The sequence below is a fragment of the Chiloscyllium plagiosum genome, chromosome 23 (genome assembly GCF_004010195.1).
Source record: "Chiloscyllium plagiosum isolate BGI_BamShark_2017 chromosome 23, ASM401019v2, whole genome shotgun sequence".
NCBI classification, from domain to species: domain Eukaryota; kingdom Metazoa; phylum Chordata; class Chondrichthyes; order Orectolobiformes; family Hemiscylliidae; genus Chiloscyllium; species Chiloscyllium plagiosum.
In genome coordinates, this window is record NC_057732.1 from 52,100,484 (window position 1) to 52,124,278 (window position 23,795).

At 39.1% G+C, this 23,795-nt stretch overlaps 1 protein-coding gene and 1 long non-coding RNA gene across 3 annotated transcripts in view; one reads left to right on the forward strand and one right to left on the reverse strand.

The window, feature by feature from the left end:
• Window positions 1-22: 22 nt before the first annotated feature.
• LOC122561872 lies at window positions 23-16,357 on the forward strand. Its single transcript, XR_006315133.1, has 3 exons — window positions 23-406; window positions 1,459-1,544; window positions 16,275-16,357. It is a non-coding gene; the product is annotated as an uncharacterized LOC122561872 (long non-coding RNA).
• The window catches only part of bend7 (BEN domain containing 7), a 44,910-nt gene continuing 35,788 nt past the window's right edge, over window positions 14,674-23,795 (reverse strand). For both annotated transcript variants that reach the window (XM_043714176.1, XM_043714175.1), the window contains 2 exons: window positions 22,764-22,820; window positions 14,674-17,119 (listed from right to left, as the gene is read on the reverse strand). In XM_043714176.1, coding sequence (XP_043570111.1) covers window positions 17,046-17,119; window positions 22,764-22,820 — 131 coding nt within the window. In that variant the 3' untranslated portion in view covers window positions 14,674-17,045. The remainder of the gene's footprint in view (window positions 17,120-22,763; window positions 22,821-23,795) is intronic.

Consider the following 23,795-nt stretch of genomic DNA (forward strand, 5'->3'; position numbering starts at 1 on the left):
GAGGTAGGCGAACGAGGATTCCTTGGTGGACGGCGCGAGCTCGCACGTCTTGCCCCCTCCCCCCTATCACGCGCCTGTTAGTCCGCACGCCTTTCAGAGAACAAACTCATTCGGCGCCGGGACGCCGACTAGAGAGGAGCGTAGGTTTTGCTGCTGCGAGTTGTGCCCACCCGAAACAATTCTCTTTTTCCACTCTTACGTTTCTATCTTTTTGCAAGGAATTGTTGCCAATGAAGCGTGTGGTGTGCAAGGGTCTCATTTTATTTTCGGAGGGCACGACGACGCTTATCCCGAAGTGGGCCAAATGGCGCCTTTATTGCCGTCCCCTTTAAGAAGTCACGGCGAAAAAAAATTAAAGGGATTGGCGGAGTTCAGTTGAAAGCGATTCTCTTTTTCTTATACTCAGGTAAATGGTGGTCTGTGGCGAATGGTAGCCTTGCACTCTCTCTCATTTTCAATCTAAAACCATATCCGATGTGCTTTTTGTCCCGTGTGGCAGTTAGATGCGACCTTTCTTTCGAGCAACTCCGCGAGAGACGGTGCCTGCACTTTTAAAGGGAACGTCCCTCCGTATCTGCGGAGGAAATGATTTCTTGTCGGCACACGACTTTTTTTTCAAGAGAAAAGATTAAAAGCTTCCACAACCTCAAACCCCCAGCACGCAAAAAGGCGGCAATAGGCCCATTATTAGTAGATTAAACTGTTGAGTTTTGTGTTCCACTTCATTATTCTTAACTGAAGTGTGTCAACCCTTGTTATATACTATAGAGAAATTCCCCAAATGCACATGCACCTGCCTTGTTCAAGGGCAAATAATGTTTGTATTTCCCTTTGTGGTTTAATTAGTACTGATTATTGTATGACATGTATAACGTAGAAACAATTAAATACATTTTTAGTTTGGTTTAATTCAACTAATTTCAAACGATGTATTTGTCCAATGAAGTCAAATATGTATGAAAATATTTTTGTCTACATATAACCTTGTGTTGAAGTGTTTTTTTGCATTAAAGACAATTGCTTTTTACTTGGTGCATTTAATGTTGTAAAACATTCTATGGTGCTTCCTGAGTTGTATCAGTAAGATACATTTTTTGACACTAAAAGCAAAATGCTATGGATACGGGAAATCTGAAAAATGCTGGAGAAACTCAACAGGTCTGGTAGCATGTGTGGAGAGAGAAGTTACACGTTTTGATTGTGTGACTGGAATATATGACTCAAAACATTGACTGTATTGCTCTCTTTAAATCAGAGTTTCTCCAGGACTGTTCTTATTTGAGATTTTATTCTACTAAAACAAAACTCTATTGAAGTAAAATTGTGACAGATGATCAGTAGTTTGATCAGCGATAGGATTTTAGGAACATCGAAGAGATGATGGTTTCAAGAGGGAATGTAGCTTCAGACTGACACTACTGAAGATGGAATTACTAATGGAGATTTTTAAAATTGCAGGTGTATGAAAAACTAGCACTGGAGGAATAAATACATGGCAGATTGAAAAGCAGAGCTGGAAATGTGTTGCTGGAAAAGCGCAGCAGGTCAGGCAGCATCCAGGGAACAGGAGAATCGACGTTTCGGGCATAAGCCCTTCTTCAGGAAAAGCAGTGCTAGGGAAATTCAGATCTGGCTGTATGTGGATAGAAAAATTAGTTTTGACTACAACATGATTCTTCAATGGTGGCAGATTATTAGGCTGGAAGAGGCAATGTAGATGCAGAAGAGGCGAGCACATGGAAACATGTAAAAATCAGATGAGGATTTAAAATCAACATCATTAAAGGGGGAATTAGTGAAGGTCGATTGGAGTGTTGAATAAATTTGAAATGAGTTGAAATGTAGGTAGAAGTTTGGAATGTGTGGAAGTTGGGAGCAGCTGGGCGACCATTGTAATCATGTTGGGTTGCAGCAGCAGATGGATTGAGGAAATCGAAGAAACTTGTTTGTTCAGGATAAAGCCAGCTTGCTTGGCTCTAGCTGTACAAAAGGTTTATTCTTTCCACTACTGACGCTCAGTCACGGAAGTGTATAACATTCACAAGATGCCCTGCAGGAATTGAGCAAAGGTCTATGCACGACACCTTCCAAACCCATGACCATTTTTTCCTAGAAGAACAAGGGTAACAAACACATGGGATTGCTACCACCTGCAAGTTTGGTTGAAGCTTTTCTCCATCCTGGTTTAGAAATATTACTACTCTTCAGTGTCACTGGGTCAAAATCTTAGAACCCAAAAGAATACTTATCTCAGTGAACCTGAACCCTATTCTTGAAGGCAGTTCACCACCTCAAGTTCAATAAATACAGAAGGGCAATAAATACTGGCCAAGTCAGCAATGCCCCCATCCTGTGAATGAATTTTTAAAAATGTATTGGTTCAAGTGACTTGCATTGGCTGCCAATCTAGAATTTTCAATTTTTAAATTCCTCATTGTTGAATTAGAATTCCTCACTGGCTACACCTATGTACCTCTGACTACTTCCAGCCTCATCTACTCTTTCAATGTTGATTTCTTGGACACCCGCAGTTCTTAGTTGCTTAACCATTAGTGGCTGTGCCTTCAGCTGCTTGAGCCCTGACATGTGGAATTCCCTTACTATCTCCTTTTAAGACACGTTTAAAACCGAAGTGTCTTATGATGTCAACTTTGATAATCTTCTGATGTGTTTTTGAATACTTTACCTTGTTAAAGATGGAATATAACTGCAAGTTGATATAAGGTCTACAAGACTTGGACCTAAATGACCTCGAGATAAATGAGATATTTTATTGGTGTGCTGGATGTGTTTGGATGAATTGGTAAGACTTTGATTAATTATTTTATGTACTGGGAGATATACCACTGTGCTCTTAGTGAAATGGGTAAATAGCTACCTTCCCCTTTCCACTAAGAATGTTTACCTGCAGATTCTTCAATGCTGTGTCCTATCCAGAAGCAGGAATGTTCAAAAGGACTCCGTAAAACATAAAAGATAGTATTCTGAAAGGAAAAGTCATGCTGAAGGAGGAGAACAGGTCAAATATCATTTGAAAGAAAAACTAGGTTAATGTTAGACTAAAATTCTTGATCTGACCTGATTCAGTTTTTGAATAGCAGCAATTCAATACGCACAAATGGAGCTGTAATGTTTTTACTGACCTTGTTTACTACTTTTTTTTTTGTTTCCTGCTTTTGTCCTGTTTGTATAGAATAAATATTTAAGACCAGGCTGTTATAGACACATGATTGATACTAATTAAGTCGCTATTTTCCATCAAAATATTTTTTACTTGCAAATATCACAGTCATCTTTCAAAACTATACCCCTTCCTGATTTGAGAGATGTTGGAAGATAGGTTAAATGATCAATGCTTTCACTTGTTCCTTTCACTTGCCACTTTCCTATTGATGCAAATGGGCAAAGGCTTCTGTTGTTTAATTCAGCAGCAGTGTTGTGAACCTCAATATGATCATTATTGATCACACTTAAGAGTCATTGACCTCTGTTTTTATCAAAAGATAATTGACTGTTTCTTTGCTTGGGGAGAGAAAAGGTGACTGCACAAATTATTTGGTTTTTGAATTCAACATGAATCCATTGCCCTCTTGCAAAAATTTTCTTAAAGGTTTTTCTCTCAAACACATTGCTTCCATCACCTCAGGTAGGTAATGATGATTAATAAATTCAAAGGAAACTGGATGAGCACTTAAACTGAAATAAACTTGCAACAGGAATAGAGCGGAGAAATGGAGGTATTGCTGCGCAGAGCATGGGCAATTCCTTGAAAAGCAGAATGACCTCCTCCTGTGTTGTACTGACTTTGTGGCTCTATAGTATCGAGCTGGGAATGGTAACTTCATGCTCTGAGATAAATTGATACTGTTTCAAAAATATAAGGATAATTTAATACTTTTGCAATATCCTGCAGTATAATGGAACAGCTTTTCCATTTTGAAGTTTTCAGTTTGTGAAATGGGAATGTTTTGTTAACAAATATCACCTTTAATGGTCTGTTTGGTATGTCTGTACCTGTAGTGTTTAAGTATATACATGGAAAATTAAACAAATTCCCAGAGATAAATAATTGATACATGTTTATTCTGTTTTAAGGTAGAAATCAATCTGCAGTCATTAATTTTTTTGAAACACACACAAATAACTTGAAAGAACCTTGAACGAAGATTCATTTTGTTTTATGAGAGGAGTATTTCTTTGCAAGGTTCCCCTTTCATTTATTGAGTAAATGGACTGCATGACTTCAGCATTGATCTCTCCGTGTAGCAGATTTAATATCGAGCCTATGCAAAGATGGATCATATAATCAAACATAATACTGAGGTATTCTGTTCTTATCCAATCTTTCAGTTATAAAATTTATACAAGGGTCCATCTAGTGAGTTTTTTCCTATTTTAAAAGTATAAATAGGAAGCAGAGTAAGCCTTACTCTTGTCACAATTGAGTGGGAAATCTTTCATTGTGATGTGGTTAGTGACATATTTAAATCAATGGAATGTTTCCCTCTATTGTTTATTTCTCCCACTTAGTCATGCCACATGCACCAATTCCAATTCTCTCCCCCCAACCAGTCACCAAACTTAACCAAACATTTGAGTAAACTTAGACACCAGGGTTGCAATGTTCTTCACCCATGCTTTGCTAACTCCTGTTTCACAACACTAACTCATCCAGAGGTCTGTAGCCAACATTTAAGTCAAAACATAAAGCGCACGTTCTCTCCCTCATTGATCTCCACTGATTACCTGTTTCCAGCGCCCCAGAAAAGCACATTAAAAGTTATTGCTTTGAAACTATGAATTTAGATCAAACAATAGAAAATGCTGAACATACTTGGCAGATTGGTTTGTACCTGTGGCAAGAGAAAGAGTTCATGTTTTCAGGTCTTTCCTCAAGATTTCCTACACTGCAGTTTATTACTTGTACAAATTAAGTTCATTGTTAATGTGCCTCAAATTGGTTAAGAGTATGAAATAATTATTGATTATTTATTCCATTGTTTTGGATTGAATCATTACTGACAAAATATTTAAGTGAATTTCGTCATATGACTTTTTTTTGCTTTTGATGCTCTAAAGTTTTGACCAGAACAGTTCAAGCTGTTTTCTTTCTAGCTATCCCTTAGCAGCTCCTGATATAGCACTCCTGAGATTGGCTTCATGTGAGAACAGAACCAATCTGGCACAAAACCAATGTTCTTTCTTTGACTCTCATCACACCCCATTATTAACAATTAGGAAACAGTATGAGGTGGGGGGAAGAATTACCCATCAAAGATCAACCTTAAATATTGTTTGTTTTTATAAATTCATCTACTTTGCATTATAACCTTCAATATCCTGGAGGGAGTAAAATTAAGTAAGGAGAAACGATCAAAGTAGATATTGTGAACTTGGGGTGTTGTCATGCAAACTTATGTAGTTATTGATAAATGTTTGCATTTTGAATTGTGCAGTAAGCTTTGACTCTATAAATTTTTTCGATTTAAGTAGGAAGTAGAATCCACTTGTGTGATGAAATCTTACACTATTTGGATCTAAAAGCTACTGTAGCCCTTTGCAAAGTTTAAGTTAAAATGTTCCCAGATGGTTCTTTCAGAAAACACCATTTTACTTGGCACCTAACTATTGTTTTTAAGCAGCTGGTGGTGACAAGATCACTTCCAAACTGTGTTGCACAGTTTGCATCTGCACTGCAAAAAACATTTTGTCTGAATGTAAACTTGTATGTGATGTATGACTATTGACTGTAGTGTTGATATTCACACTTGCAGCTGCTGTAGAGTTATGCAGAACACAATATGTAGCTCTTGTCAAAGCAAAACTGTCATAGAGATGTACAGCACGAAAACAGATCCTTTGGTCCAACTCATCCATGCTGACCAGATGTCCCACCTACCAGCACCCAGCCCATATCCCTCCAAACCCTTCCTATTCACATACCCATCCAGATGCCTTTTAAATGTTATAATTGTATCAGCCTCCACCACTATTTCTGGCAGCCCATTCCACACACTCACCACCCTCTGTGTGAAAAAGTTGCCCCTTAGATCTCTTTTATATCTTTCCCCTCTCACCCTAAACCTATGCCCTCTAGTTCAGGAGCCCCCGACCCCAGGGAAAAGACCTTGTCTATTTACCCTATCCATGCTCCTCATGATTTTATAAACCTCTATAAGGTTACCCTTCAGCTTCTGACGCTCCAGGGAAAAAGCCCTAGCCTGTTCAGCCTCTCCCTATAGCTCAAATCCCCCAACCCTGGCAACATCCTTGTAAATCTTTTCTGAACCCTTTCAAGTTCACATCATCCTTCCGATAGGAAGATCAGAATTGCACGCAATATTCCAAAAGTGGCCTAACCAATATCCTGTACAGCCACAATATGACCTCCCAACTCCTGTACTCAATACTCTGATTAATAAAGGAAAGCATACCAAACTCCTTCACTATCCTATCTACTTGCGCCTCTACTTTCAAAGAGCTATGAACCTGCACTCAATGGTCTCTTTGTTCAGCAACACTCCACAGGACCTTACCATTAAGTGTATAAGTCCTATTAAGATTTTCCCAAAATGCAGCACCTCACATTTGTCTAAATTAAACTCCATCTGCCACTTCTCTGCCCATTGGCCCATCTGATCAAGATCCCATTGTAACATGAGATAACCTTCATTGTCCACTTTTGGTGTCATCTGCAAACTTACTAACTATACACCCTATGTTCACATCAAATCATTTATATAAACGATGAAAATTAATGGACCCAGCACCAATCCTTGTGCCACTCCACTGGTCACAGGCCTCCAGTCTGAAAAACAGCCCTCCACCACCATCACCTTCTGCCTTCTACCTTCAAGCCAGTTCTGTATCTAAATGGCTAATTATCCTTGTATTTCATGAGATCTCACCTTGCTAACCAGTTTCCCATGGGGAACCTTGTCAAATGCCTTACTGAAGTCCATATAGATCACACCTGATCTGCCCTCATCAATCCCCTTTGTTACTTCTTCAAAAAACTCAATCAAATTCGTGAGACATTATTTCCCATGCAAAGGCCATGTTGATTATCCCTAACCAGTACTTGCTTTTCCAAGTACTTGCTGTCCCTCAGGATTCCCTCCAACAACTTGTCCACCACCGACATCAAGCTCACCAGTCTATAGTTCCCTGGCTTGTCCTTACCACCTTTTTAAAATAGTGGTACCACGTTAGCCAACCTCCAGTTTTCTGGCACCTCACCTGTGACTACTGCCCAAGGCTGGAATTTAACCCGGGTCCCTAATGATGTCAGACAGTAATGCTGACGACTGAGCCACCGTGCCTTGGTAATTTAGTAATATCTCAAAACTATTTAAGAAACTAAAGCTAAGTGCAAATCTAAACAATAGTTTAAATTAAGTAGCGAGGCTCTCAAAATATTTTCAATGTTATTTCATCTGGAAAATTGTGGATCCCTTATTCCTAACTACATGAAGTAGGACTTACAGGGTGTAACAGAATTTACAGCCACCTATTCGTGTAAATATTTTAGTTTGACATGTAAAACAGGTCTCTTCTTTGAAAGGATAAAATTAAAAAGTAATTCCAGGAAACCGTGTGCACTTATCAAACAGACTAAAATGGAGCAGTGGTTTCCTAGTTTTGAAACTCAAAGCACCATTGGACACCTTGTTAATAAATGACGACTTAACAAAAATTCAATAACTTTAATCAATAATGACTACAAGAAGTCAACAAAATGAATGTTGTACAAGGCAAACAAAATCCTCACAATCATTATCCAAATTTAAAAAAAAATTAGCCAATGCATCAAAATTCACTGATATCAATCTTTCCACCAAAGAAATTCAGATTATCAGATTCATTTGATATGGATGTGAGTTTGCTCGTTGAGCTGGAAGGTTCAGTTTCAGCTGTTTTGTCACCTTACTAGGTAACATAATCAGTGAGCCTCCAGTGAAGCAATGGTGTTATGTCCTGCTTTGTGTTTATATGTTTAGGTTTCTTTGGGGCGGTGATGTCACCTCCAGTTTTTTTCTCCGAGGATGGTAGATGGGGTCCAAGTCAACGTTGATAGAGTTGCAGTTGGAAGGCCGTGCTTCTAGGATTTCCTGTGCATGTCTCTGTTTGGCTTGTCTTAGGATGGATGTGATGTCCACAAAAGACTAAAACACTTGGGACAGGACTCACTCCACCCAAGAATTCCTGAACACCATCAAAGACACCAAGATAGAAGACGATGCAATAATAATCTCCTTTGGCATTACAGCCCTGTTCACATCCATCAACATCAACCTGGCCAAAGAAATACTGACTACACTATTAGAAGAACCAAAGACACACACACCAGGCACCAACTTCATCAACAAAAATAACCTTGTCAAGCTAGTGGACTTATGCCTCACCACCCACTTCAATTTCAATAACAAGACCTACAAGCAAATCAACGGAACACCCATGGGATCACTAATATCAGGGTTTCTAGCAGAAGCAGTAATGCAGACACTCAAACATACAGCTCTCCCAACCGTCCAACCCAAACTTTGGGTCATCTAAGGATGATATCTTTATCATCATTAAATGAAACAAATTAGAGGAAACCTTCAAGACCATCAATAACATCCTTACTGGCATAAAATTCACAACTGGAAAACAACAACAAACTGCCATTCCTAGATGTCAGAGTAGAGCAAACAGTTAATGGGGAACTTCAAACCCACGTCTACAGGAAACAACACATATGGACCAAATACTGAACTACAGAAGCAACCATCCCAACGCCCACAAAAGAAGCTGCATTCAAACATTATTTCAACGAGCCACCACACACTGCAGCACTGAGGAACTACGCAGAGGAGATGAAAATCACCTATATAGCGTATTCAAGAAGAACGGATACCCAATAAATAGTCTGCCAAATTCTCAGCAACAAACCCAAACAAGCAGACAAAATGCGCCCAAAACCTTAGCCACTTTACTCTACATCAAAGACATCTCTGAAATGACTGCCAGGCTATTCAGACCCTTTGGCATCATGGTAGCCCACAAACCCACTAACACACGAAAACAGCAGCTCATTAACTTAAAAGACCCTATACAGACAACAAGCAAAACCAACGTCATTTACAAAATACCTTACAGGAACTATAATAAACACTACTTTGGACAAATAGGCAGACAACTAGCCACCAGGATACATAAACATCAACGAGCCACAAAAAGACAGACCCACTATCACTAGTATCCTTACATACAGATGAGGAAGGACACCACTTTGACAGGGACAACACATCCATCCTCGGACAAGCCAAATAGAGACATGCAGAAGAATTCCTAGAAGCATAGCATTTCAATTGGAACTCTATCAACAAACACATCGATTTGGACCCCATCTACCATTCTCTGAGAAAAAGAACTGGAAATGACATTGCCAATCCAAAGAGACCTAAACACATAAGCAGAAAGCAGGACATACCACCAATGCTTCACTGGAGGCTCACTGATGATGTTACGTAGTATAGTGATGAAACGTTTGAAACCAAACCTTCGAGCTCAGTGAGCAAACTCACATCCAGAACCTCAACCTGAGCTACAAATCTTTTCAAAACTCATTTGATAGTACAGCAAAACTGGCTAATGTGGAAAGCATCATTCCTCTGATTTTGAACAGATTCAATGTTTGACACTAAACCAAATGCTGAACAGGTTAGCACATTACTACGTACATAACTACATCAGTTATGTGGATACAGTGAGAAACAAGATACATTTGACAACCTCATTACAAGTTTTGAGTAACGTTTCACTTCAAGAATAAAGAAGACTCTGGTCAAAAATAATTAAGTCAACATAACTGAATCCAAGACTATAAGTGCTTCTGTAATCCTTTGTCTGTGGTATTCAGCGTGTCATGTTTAGATACTCTGAAGTCCCTTGCTATCGTGAGTAACAAAAGTCTTTCTAAACACACTGGATTTTTGTCTGGTCTCTCTGCAGATAAGGGTTAGGTTAGCCAGGCAACAATCAGACTCTGGGAATTCCTCCAACAAACATTTCATTTCAAGAACAAATAAGATATGGGTAAAATCATACTTCAATAGTCGATACCAACTCCCAGCAGAATCTATAGATCATTTCATTAATAACCTGTATTTACGATCTGAACTGTATAACTATGTAAACTTACAATGAGTTCATTGGCAAGAGAATAGTCATTGGTCTTTTAAATAAATCAGTTACTGAACTTCAATCAAAAGAGGACCTAACTATGATAACCACTTTAAACAGCAGTGGATAAAGTGTCTCAAATTTTTAGAGCAAAAATTCAATTTAATGCAGAACACTATACAGGGAATGTTTACTACTTCCAGCACATAGAGCATTTGACCAGGGGATACAGACCTCTCAACTTAAAACCATGTGAAAACTTCAATGTGAAATCCTAAACAGTTTAATGCTTCAATATTTTGTCACAGGTGTAGTTCTAAAATACCACATCACTGAAGAGAAAACAATCTAGCTTTACTTCAACAATGTAGTCCTTGTACGTAAAGATGTCTTGAAGATGTCTTAATCTAAAGAACATACCAAGCAACAGACCACATTGTTTTCAAGCCAGAAGGTATATTCATGCTTTGGAATAGAACCTGGAACAACAGCAAATACCTGTATCTTTATATGAAGAACAACTAGTTATGGAAAACCAATAATACCTGGCCTATGACAAATTAACCAGCCATCTAATGTAAACTTGTAAGAAGTAATTTCCTTAAAAATTCATGCAACCAAATTTAAGCTGGATATGGGCACCAATGTTATAGTTATCTCAGATATTAGTCCACAGTTAGCTAAGGTGAACATTTAACCACATATATTTAAAACTGTGTGCAGCTGAGGTACTTAATCTATAATTAAGAAATTAGAGTGATACAACACAGAAACAGACACTTCAGTCCAACTTCTCCACACCAACCAGACACCCCGATCTGACCCACTTCCATCTGCTACCATTTGGCCCTCATATGTCTTTTATATGTTGTAATTGTAGTCAAATCCATGACTTCCTCCAGCACCTTCCATACTTGCACCACCCTTTGCATGAAAAAGGTTTGCCTCAGGTCCCTTTTTAAATCTTTCCCATCTCACCTTAAAGCAATACCCTCTAGTTTTGGACTCCTCCATCTTAGGAAAAACGCTTGGCTATTAACCCTATCCCTGCTCTTTATGATTTTATAAACTTATAGAAGGTCATCCCTCACCCACTAACACTCCAGGGGAAGAAAGCCATACCTATTCAGCCACATGTTATACTGTTATTCAAAGATCACATATATGAGGAGAAAGTATACATAATCAGTTACCAGCAATCTTTTCCATTGTGTAAGAAGGCATTTTACACAAATGGTGAACAATATCTTCGAGCGCTAGTTTTCCAAATTATTTTAAAGATTGGGAAAATGTGAAGCCCCTTACAAAGTTGCTTTGAAAGCTGACATCATATCACACGTCTCTTTACATCTAGGAAAATCTCTCATCTACTAACAGAAAAAAGTAAAGGACATGGTCAATATGGGTGTTATTCCCCTGTGACTAAACTTACATAATGTTGCTCAGGTATGGTCACAGTTCCCAAGCCCAGTGATTCCATTTGAATTTGTGTGGATTTCACACAAAGTTACTAAAAAAAAAACCTTTGTCAAAGTTTGATAAGTTGGCTATGCTTCCCATCAGAAGAATATTTACAAAGCTGGATGCCAACAGTGAGTTTTGGCAGGACCTTCTCATTGAGATATCTGGACTCCTCACACACTATCATTACCCCTTTTGGTCAATACTGTTTTAATGGACCGTCCTTTGGTATTATAGTTTTCTAATGTACTATGCCCAACATTGTACAAAGGTTAAATGGTGACATATGCCACATGGATGATATCCTCATACATGCTCAAACTACTCAGTTCCATGACTGGAATGTGCACAATGTTCTGAAACATTTACAAGAAGCCTTATGCTGAATGATAATTCTGAACTTTCTAGGGATTCCATTGGTTCCTTTGGTCACATTGTAAATAAGGATAGGACGGAGGCTGATCCACAGAAAACTAAAACAGTCAAAGACTTCCAGCTCCAAAATCTTCAGTGGTGTCTGAGCATGGTCAGTCTTTTGGCGAAGTTTGTAACCATGTCTTGACTCTATTATGGAACCCTTGAAAATTTTTTTAAGGAAGTCACAAGCTTAGTATTGAGCTGCAATAATAACAGATGAGCTATCAGAATGTTAGTGACATGCTGACTTCCATCACTGTCTTCCCACAATTATTGCAATGGATGCCTCAGCCACAGGTAGTGAGGTGGTTCTTGTTCAGGGATAGCCAGAATCTACATGTTGAATGTGGAAACCTGGTTAGCCATCAAGAAAGAGGCTATAGCAGTTATATGGGCCTGTAAAAATATTTTTGGTGGCGTTTTGTGCCTCAAAGTCATGATTGAGACCAATCATAAATCTTTGGTCACCCTACTGGATGAGGAAAAGTTAAAACCATTATACACAAGGAGGTATTTTTGTTATCTCAGATTTATGAGTATGTCATATAAGACTCAGTATGTCATATAAGACTCAATACGTCACAGGGAAGTATCTGACATTGGTAGATGCTCTTTCTAGAGTCATAGTTGATGTACTCAGATTTGATGTCAGTGATTCTGGGGCCAATCTATACTTGTGTGCCCAGGCATCAACATTATCTTGGCTGCCTTGCCAAACAGGTGTCACCTCATCAGGGAAGAACCAAGTGCTTTCTCAGTTTATAGACCACATTGAAAACACTTACTTTGAATACAAACAGCACTTCATTATCATTGAAGATTTACTGGCTTTTGATACTCAACTGGTCATTGCAGAATGATATGCTTTGGAGGATTCATCAAAAACAATTAGGCACAAAGTGCAGAGTAGTCCTCTTATCTTGGAAAGACTGAGTCTTGTATGAGACTCCTGAAGCAAATTTGTTATACACGTGGAGACATTTTGCTAACCCATAAGATAAGATAACCAAAGATTTTTGATTTTGGTAGGCCAGGAATCTCCAACCAGTAAAAGGACCTAACGTTAATTGTAATAGTTGTGCCATATATAACAAATAATGTTAGGGACCTCTCAATTCTACCAACTTTCCTTATAGACTTACAACTTGTTTGTACATGGACCATTTCATGTATGAAGGCCATTTTTACAACCATGGTTGGTCTGGAGTCACATGTAGGCTAGCCCAAGTAAGCACGGCTGAATTCCCTCCTTCATAGTAGTGAACCAGATAGGTTTGTTATATTGACAATCATTGCATGATTACCATTAGATTAGCTTTTTAAAATTTTTATTAAGTTAAAATTTCAAGATTTGCCTCAGTGGGATTCTAACCCATGTCATCAGGATTTGGAGATGCCGGTGTTGGACTGGGGTGTACAAAGTTAAACATCACACAACACCAGGTTATAGACAACAGGTTTAATTGGAAGCAAACTAGCTTTTGGAGCAGCGCTCCGAAAGGTAGTGTGCTTCCAATTAAACCTGTTGGATTATAACCTAGTGTTGTGTGATTTTAGCCATGTCATCAGAAAATTCTTGGGTCTCTGTGTCTCTATCCAGTCCAATAATATTATCACTAAGCCACCATCTCTCCACCTATTTGAACCTATAGGATTCACATTGCACAAAGAACACTGATCTCATACAAGATGTTCAACATAGATCCATCTCGATAGTGCTTGGGATAAGAAACAATGGTTATGAATCATGACTAGAGATATTAACACCACTTCCACTGGAGCAGAGAAGATTTGATTTGCCATCTTTTAAAATTCTGAATGTCTTTAACAGAGGAAGTATGGAAAAAACAATTTCTTCTTGATATTCTGCTGAAAATCTAATTCATGCTTTGTTAGTGATGGGACTTCTTTATTCCAATGTTCAACTGGGCAAACTCTAGTTTCCACCTTCCATAAATTTAACCAAATCCTGAACTCTTTATCTTATCTGACTACTCTTCTGTGAGGCATTTCAAAAACACTGTATGAATGCATGTTGTTTGGGAGCCATTGCAAGTTGTCATTCAATTCAAAGCTAAAAAAGTGAGAAGAGAATCCAGAAATCCTTTACACACCAGATGGTTAAACCAGAGAATATTTTTCTAATATTACTGGTTGAATAAGATATCATTTTAAAGGAAATTTAATATATTTCTAAGTACAGACTATGACAAGGAGGCATAAGATCAGCTTCGGAATGCTCACGTAAAAGAGCCAACATTGACTCAAAGGGACGAATTGCATCCTTCTGTGCCATAAACTAGAATTCCAGGCAAGGGGGTGAGCAGAGAGAACAAATATGGGCAGTGTTCCTGTTTGGAAGTGTACGACCCATTAGTAATCAGCGAGGCCAGTGTTACCAGGCAACCTAATTTTTGTCATTAAATAGTAAGAATGAGTGTGATGCAGGGGAAGAAAAAGTATAAAACATTAAAAAAGATTACAGCTTCTTGGCACTTTAAAGGCCATCTTGTTATTTCCGAAGAATGGACCAATACCAAATCCAACTGATTTGCTGTGTTCCAGTGAATACAGTGTCCTTCCCAAAGGCCAGAGGCCAATAGAGTCAAAGCTACTGCAAAGCTGTAGCATCATTTAAAAGATTCATATTTTTATTGGTGTTACTGTTTGGTATAGCGAACAGTGTTCAACTGTTAGACCACTGGGAGAGTCACCATATTACACCAAGTTCAACATCAGCATCTGTAGAGCATTAAAATAAGTAAAATTTGTTAAAGAGGTTAATAAAGCATATTATATATCATGGTAATTTTTTTTAGGCAAGAGTAGTTCTTTAAGGTGACACAACATTATCTCTTAACAATTATATTCATCTTTACAATAAAAATGCTACAAGTATTACAAATTAAAACTGTGACAATATATTACAATAATTTTTACTCCAGTTCAAACAATTTCACAATTTCTAATAAAAATCAAAATTATTTACATTTTCCAGTGATCTTATAAAATTATTTTAAAAAGGAATCAGTTTTAAAAATCTAATGATTTAGTAATTAGCTTCCAAAAAATACCATTATACAATAATTTAATTCAGAAATAATGTAATTGATAGTTTATTCCTGAATAATAAGCGAGTAATATCAACTTGTGTAAAGCAAGGACTTCGTTTAACTGCTTTTTCATCATAATTAGTGTTTGAGCATTTGAAAACATGGTCAGCACCTTTGGAGAAATGTACCCATTTGTTTTTAGTGATGATAATTAAGAGGAGCTGGTTTAAGTACTATTTGGAAATTAGTCGGAAATGCATAATACTGGTTTACTATTAAAAATTCACATTCATCACAGATACCTCAATTTGAATCTACTGAGCAAGGTACAAACAAGACAAGTAAAATAACTTTATACTAGCCTGAAAGAATCACCCTGAATTATTATGCCATCAGGTTTGGGGGATAAACTTGCCTTCATTTTAAAAACGCCTACTGCCTGAGATGAGAGCATTCCCGGAAAGGCCAGTATTGACTACCCATTCTGACATATATTTGAGAATGTGGTGATGGGCTACACACTTGTACCTTTAAGAATTGACAATGTACAGTGATAAGTACATAACTTTAAATTATATTTTGTGTTAAGAAAGGTGGTTAGTCATGTTTAGAGTATCATTTGTGAGCTTGGGGATGAACAGTGAGGAGGTTCTTTTTGTTTTTACATGCATTTTAATTCAGTTTTATAACCTGAATTGGAGTGCTGAGAAAGTTAGGGGCTCAGTGTATTTTTAAAAATGTGGATTGTTGCCTAGCAACATGAATTCAGTGACACAGAGAGAGAGAAAGAACAATCCAGAAGTTCAGAAGTGTGTGTGTGGGCAAGGGAATGCCGCAGAGTAGAGCCAAGGTAGCTGGACATCAGAATTTGAGGAACTCATATGGGTTTGTTCTGAGCTAAAAGTAATAACAGATTTAATTTGCAGTTTATTTTGGGTGAGTGCACAGAAAGTCACTGAAAAGAAACAGATTGTGGATGTCCCACTCTGAGTCTAACAAGGGAGCTTTAGTGTGAAGATAATGTTGACTGTTTACTGAACTTTGAGTATTTGTAAAGATATCATTGGGATAAAAGAGATGGTATGAAGTTGAATTTTTTTCTGATGTCTATACTGAAACTTTTCCAACTTTTCCTTTGTCTAGTATAATAGTTAATTTTTTTCTCTGGTTTAATAGATGTTTACGACACTGGCAGCCTCTTGTGAACGTATTCAGTAACTGGCTGTCATTTTGAAAGAAAACAAATTTAAGATCTAACAAACGAGGTTTTGCACTGAATTTATCCTCATTCAACTTGTCCAGTATTGAGATCAGCTGGGATCGTAACAACAGGTACTTTCCGCAAAGTTAATAATTGGTGAGTTCCAGGATTTTGACCCAAATGAACAGTGATGTACCACACGTCAATGTAGAAGAAAAATCACGCCAAGTACAAAACAGGCTGCCTGCTTTCTTTTGCCTGTTGGACAGTGGCATGCAAGATTAATTTATGCTCAATAGACTATTTTAAGAAAACTATTAAATACTAAACTCAAATTGAACAAACAGAAAAAAAAAGTTGCTTTGGTGTATTCTGTATAATTTTCTAATGATACATTTTGGTGTTAGTTGTTAAATTATAGAAGTAATTCTGTCCATGTTTTATAATGTTCCAATAGCAAATTCTTTACAATACTTTTGACAGCAGCACAGAATGGTTATTACGAACACAAAACACAGATTCATAAGAACATAAAGCATCAATTTGTAAGAAAAATAGTTAACTTTGAATGTTAAATAAATGGAAGATTTGCAAAGAACTTAACAGCTGATTTTGTTGGTGTTTTGAGATGCACCAATGAGGGAAAGAGAAATACACACAAGGAAAAAAATGAATGAGTAAAGGACTGTCTTTGATCCAACCACTACAAGGTTTTGTGTTGCATTAGAAAAACAGCTGTCCACACATCACAACTGAACTGTACAGACTGGTTCAGAAGCATTCCACATATCGCTTGAGCTGGCTGCATTAGAGCTCCCTCCTGAAACAGAACATATATTTCAGGACCATTAGTCATTGATTAAAGAAAATCAGCTCATTGAGTACAAGACCACAGTCAACACAAAATTTCAAAATTCTTTTCTGACTCATAACAGCCATGAATTTCCATTATTTTCAAGCAGAATAAATGGGAGACAGTCAAAGGAAAACCAACTGAAAGATCAAGGAAGATACAGGATGCTGCACATTATTATGAATGAAACTTAATCAAGTTACTTTATACGCTTGCTTGTGAAATTCAGCCAATATTTTCAAACAAGTTTCAATCTTTTTACACAGAGGGCAGTACGCATATGGAATGAGCTGACAACAGAAGTAGTTGAGGCGAGTACATTAACAACATTTAAAAGGCACTTGGACAAATACATGGATAGGAGAGGATTAGAAAGATATGGGTCAAGTGCAGCGAAATGGTATAAGTGTAGGTGGACATTTTGGTCAGCATGGACCAGTTGGGCCATGCTGACCAAAATGTCCTGTGCTGTAGGACTCTGACTCGAAGTTAACTGTCACTTCTAGGAGATTGAGGGGTGACCTTACAAAGGTCTATAAAATCATAAGGAGCATAGATAAGATGAATAGCAAAGATCTTTTCCCTTAGCTCTGATGAAGAGTCATCTAGACAGGAAATGTTAGCTTGCTCTGTCTCTCCATGGACATTCCCTGACTTGCTGTGATTGCCAGCATTTCTTGTTTTCAGTCTTTTCCGTAGAGTGGGGGACTACAAGACCTAATTTTAAGGTGAAATGAAGAACATTTAAAAAGGACCTGAGGGGCAACTTCTTCACACAGAGGGTGCTTCATATAGAGTCATAGAGATGTATAGCATGGAAACAGACCATTTGGTCCAACTCGTCCATGCCGACCAAATATCCCAACCCAATCTTGTCCCACCTGCCAGCACTCGGCCCATGTCCCTCCAAGCCCTTCCTATTCATACACCCATCTAGGCACCTTTTAAATGCTGCAATTGTTCTCGCCTCCACCACTTCCTCTGGCAGCTCATTCCATTAATGTACCACCCTCTGTGTGAAAATGTTGCCCCTTAAGTACCTTTTATATCTTTTTCCTCTCACCCTAAACCTATGCCCTCTAGTTCTGCACTCCCCAACCCCAGAGAAAAAGACTTTGTCTATTTATCCTATCCATGTCCCTCATAATTTTGTAAACCTCTATAAGGTCACCCCTCAGCCTCCGACGCTCCAGGGAAAACAACCCCAGCCTGTTCAGCCTCTCCCTATAGCTCAAATCCTCCAACCCTGGCAACATCCTTCCAAATTTCACAACATCTTTCCAATAGGAAGGAGACCAGAATTGCACGCAATATTCCAACAGTGGCCTAACCAATGTCCTGTACAGCCACAACATGACCTGCCAACTCCTGTATTCAGTACTCTGACCAATAAAGGAAAGCATACCAAACACCTTCTTCACTATCCTATCTACCTGCGACTCCACTTTCAAGGAGCTATGAACCTGCACTCCAAGATCTCTTTGTTCAGCAACACTCCCTAGGATCTTACCATATAAGTCCTGCTAAGATTTGCTTTCCCAAAATGCATCACCTCGCATTTATCTGAATTAAACTCCGTCTGCCACTTCTCAGCCCATTGGCCCATCTGATCAAGATCCTGTTATAATCTGAGGTAACCTTCTTCGCTGTCCACTACATCTCCAATTTTGGTGTCATCTGCAAACTTACTAACTATACCTTTTATGCTCACATGCAAATCATTTATATAAATGATGAAAAGTAGTGGACCCAGCACTGATCCTTGTGGCACCCCACTGGTCACAGGCCTCCAGTCTGAAAAACAACCTCCACCAACACCCTCTGTCTTCTACCTTTGCGCCAGTTCTGTATCTCCCTGTACTCCATGAGATCTAACCTTGCTAACCAGTCTCCCATGGGGAACCTTGTCGAATGCCTAACGGAAGTCCATATAGATCACATCTACCACTCTGCCCTCATCAATCCTCTTTGTTACTTCACTGTCAGAGGCAGTGGTAGATACAAGTACAGTTACAACATTTAAGAAACATTTGGATAGGTACATGAATAGGAAAGGTTCAGGAAGATGTGGGCCAAACGCAGGCAAATGTGAATAAATTAGTTGGGGAAATTTGATTGGCATGGACGAGTTGAACAGAATTATCTGTTTCCATGCTGTATGACTCTGACTATTTTTCTAGGGCTCCTTGATGCTATACTGAGTTGAATGTGGTCTTGATGAAAAGTTCTGTCACTCTCTCTTCACCTCTTCAGCTGTTTTGTCCATGTATTAACCAAGGTGTAATGAGTTCAGGAGCTACATGGCCCTGGCAAAACTCAAACTGGGCATCACTGAACAGGTTATTGCTGAACAAGTGCTGCTTGATAGCACTTTTGATGACATCTTCCATTACTTTAATGATGGCTTGGAGTAGACTGATTGGGTGGTAATTAGCTGATTTGGATTTGTCCTGCTTTGCTTGCACAGGACATGCCCGGGCAATTTTCCACATTATTGGGTAGATGCCAGTGTTGTAAGTGTACGAGAAGAACCTGGCTAGAGGAATGGCAAATCTTCAGTACAAATACTGGAATGTTATTAGGGCCCCTAAACTCTGCAGTATCCAGCGTCTCCAACCATTTCTTGATATCACATGAAATGAATCGGGTTAGCTGAAGACTGGTATCTGTGATGCTGGGGACCACTCTAGAGGCAGAGATGCTGGAGGCTGGAAAAGCGTAGCAGGTTAGGCAGCATCCGAGGAGCAGGAGAGTTTGATGTTTCGAGCATTCCTAACGAAGGGCTTATGCTCGAAATTTTGACTCTCCTGTTCCTCGGATGCTGCCTGACCTGCTGTATTTTTCCAACGCCACTTGTGACTCCATGTAGGTAACCTCTATTTATCTGCCTTCATCTATCTTGGACACCTCTTCAAAAAACTCAATCAAGTTTATCAGACATGATTTCCCATGCTCAGAGCCATGCTATCCCCAGTGAGTTGTTTAATTGTCCACCACCACTCACGACTGGATGTGCCAGGACTGCAGAGCTTAGACCTAACCAGTGAGTTGTGGGATCGCTTAGCTCTTCCTATCACTTGCTTTTATTCTGTTTGGCATGTGAGGAGTCCTGTTTGGTAGCTCCTCAGGTTTACATCTCATTCACCTATGTGTAGTGCTGCTCGTGGCATGCCCTCCTGCATTCTCCATTGAACCAGGGTTGATCCCCTGGCTTGATGATAATGGTTGAGTGGGAGTTATGCCAGGCCATCAGGTTACAGATTGTGCTGGAGTACAATTCTGTTGCTGTTGATGGCCCACAGTCTTGAGTTGCTAGATCTGTTTGAAATCTGTTCCATTTAGCATAGTGATAGTGCCACACAACACGATAGAGGGTATTCTCAATGTGAAGGTGGGACTTGGTCTCCACAAGGACTGTGTGGTGGTCACTCTTACCGATATTGTCATAGACAGATGCACCTGCAGCCAGCACATTGGTAAGGATGAGGTCAGTGTGTCTTTCCCTCTTGTTGGGATCCTCACCACCTCCCACGATCCAGTCTTGTAGCTATGTCCTTTCGGACCTGACCAGCTCGATCAGCAGTACTGATGGTTGACATTGAAATCTTTGGCTCAGAGTACATTTTGTACCCTTGCCACTCTGAGCATTTCCTCCAAGTGTTGTTCAACATGGAGGAGTACTGATTCATCATCCAAGAGAGAACAGTACATGGATATCAGCAGATGTTTCCTTACCCATGTTTAACCCGAAACCATGGGACTTCATAAGGTCTGCAGTCAATATTGAGGACTCCCAGGGACCTCTCTCCTGATTGTATACCGCTGTGTCACCACCTCTGCTGGGTCTGTCCTGCCAGTGGGACAGCACACATCAGGGATGGTGATGTCTGGGATATTGTAAGGTATGATTTTGTAAGTATGACTATGTTGGGCTGTTGCTTGACTAGTCTAAGAAAGCTCTCACAATTTTGTTAGTAAGGAGGACTTTCAGGGTCCACAGGGTTATTTTTGCCATTGTCTTTTCTGGTGCCTCAGTAAATGCCAGATGTCTGTCTGGTTTCACTTCTTTGAGACATTGTAGTGACTGGTACAACTGAGCGCCTTGCTAGATCATTTCAAGGGCAGTTTATGAGTCAACCACATTGCTGTGGGTCTGGAGTCACATGCAGGCCAGACCAGGTGACGATGACAGATCTTCTTCCCTGAAGGACGTTAGTGAGCCAGGTGGATCTTTCCGACAAATGGCAGTGGTTTCATGGTCATCAGGAGACTCATAATACCAGATTTTTTTAAATTGAATTAAATTCCACAACTGCCATGGTGGTCCCCAGAACATTATCTGAGTTTCTGGGTTAATAATCTAACCATACTATCACAAGGGCATCACCTTCCTGCAATGATTTTCTTTGTATGACATGATAACATATGTTATAAGTAAAAAGATCAAGTTTCAAGCCTTAACATCCTCTGATATACCACTTTGCATGCCTTTGTCTAAAAGGGATCTTGTGGCACTGTGGTAGTGTCCCTACCTCTGAACCAGGAGACCCAGGTTCAAGTCCCACCTGCTTCAGAGGTGTGTCATAACATCTCTAAACAGGCTGATTTGGAAAATCTCTCAAGGAAGTCATAACGGCTGTGGCTCAAGTCTGTCCTTGGGCTCAATGGGGGAATACTTTGTTTATGACCTGTATTATGTTCTCACTCAGAAGTACTCTGCACTTAAAATTCTCATTCAAGGTATCTGCATTGCAAAATATATTATTTAAATTACTGCATTTCCTTTCTGACAGGCAATTACTGACCATGATTCCAAATGTATTCACCAAAATTATAAACTTGTATTATACTCTTCCAAACAGCTCAACAAGTCATTAGTTATAAAGAAGTCAAATACTGCAGATTCTGACCTTCCCTTTTATTCCATTTGTCCCTTCTCACTTTTCAACATAAAATCCATCACACTTCCACCTTGCTTCAGTTTCAAAGAAGAGTCACATTAGATTCAAAATGTTAACACTTTTCTACACAGGTGCTGCCTGATCTGCTCAGTTTCTCCAGCACTTGTTGTTTCTTATTTATTTCTTCAGTTATGCTATTAATCAACAAGACTACTGCACCACTTTAGTTTCTGTCTGAGAAGCTTTGTTCATGAAGCAACTGGATTACAGCCTCCACACCAGGATTGGACTACTCTATGCGAAGGTCCTAGAGCAATTCATAAGGTGTACATTATTAATGGACTTTCTGATGAGGTCCCAAATAACCTGCTACTGGTCCTACCAAATGAACATGAACGTATGTTCCAGCTCCTTGTTCTTCTCATTCATATGGCCATTTCCATGGCAGTACTTGAAAAGAAGCAGGAGGTTCTTGTGAACACAAACATAGCAACGGTCAGATCATTGGACATTTGCAGTGTTACAGACTCTAGATATCCTGGTCAACATTTCTTCCTTAATGAACACCATCAAAAACAATTCTGTTATGACCATCATCACTCAATCATGTGTGCGACTTTGCTGGTGCTGCATTTGCATATATATTGTTTTGTATCAGAATGGTGTGTTCCTGAAATGTGTTCAATAGGACAAACATCATTGAACATTACCTGGATTTAGAACAAAACTGCTTCCCATCTTTCCGCTGGATTCAAATTGTTCCAGGACTAGAAACACAATCATGCAAAATCAATTAGATTTATTTAATACAGAGATTGCATATAATTAGATGAATCAGATTTATGGAATCGATTTAAATAATTAGTAAAGTATAGCATTCTGCATATGTAAGAACTAGAATAAACCTAATAACCCCTCAAGCCTGTTCCAACTATCAATAAGATGATAGCTCATCTTTCTCCTCAGTGACCACCTTTCTGCATTGTCTCCTAATTCTCTTTCACTTCCAATCCTTTCATTCCAAACATCTATCTCGTCTTGACTATATTCAACAATTGAGCATTCACAGCTCTCTGTTATACAGCATTCTGGAGATTAAGAGCCCTTCGAGAGAAGAAATTTCTCTGTATCTCAATCCTGAGCCTTTATCCAAAGACTATGACACCTAGTTTCCATCTCTCCAATCTGGGAAAACAGTATCTCAACATTTTTCCTGTTCCAATGAAATCACTTTTTATTCTACCCCATTCTATCCATGACTACCACCCATACATGTAGTCCAGCCACCTCCAAACCTACTGAAAAACTATCTATCTCATGCTAGTGTTTATGCAGTCACATTTTAAAGGTTCTGCAAGATCTTCTTATCCTGCTGTTTCTTCTCCCCATTATTAGATGCAAAAAGGATCTCCAACTTTGTGCAGTTCCTGAATTGCCCAGATGCTGGTTTTAATCTACACTTCGACAATATTTGTATCATGTGTTGAATTCTGAGTCTTGCTCATTTCCATCTCAGCTGAAAATGTGTTGCTGAAAAAGCGCAGCAGGTCAGGCAGCATCCAAGGAGCTGGAGAATCGACGTTTCAGGCATGAGCCCTTCTTCAGGAATGAGGAGAGTGTGCCAAGCAGGCTAAGATAAAAGGTAGGGAGGAGGGACTTGGGGGAGGGGCGTTGGAAATGCGATAGGTGAAGTCAGGAAGAAGATTGCAGGTTAGGAAGGTGGTGCTGAGTTCGAGGGTTGG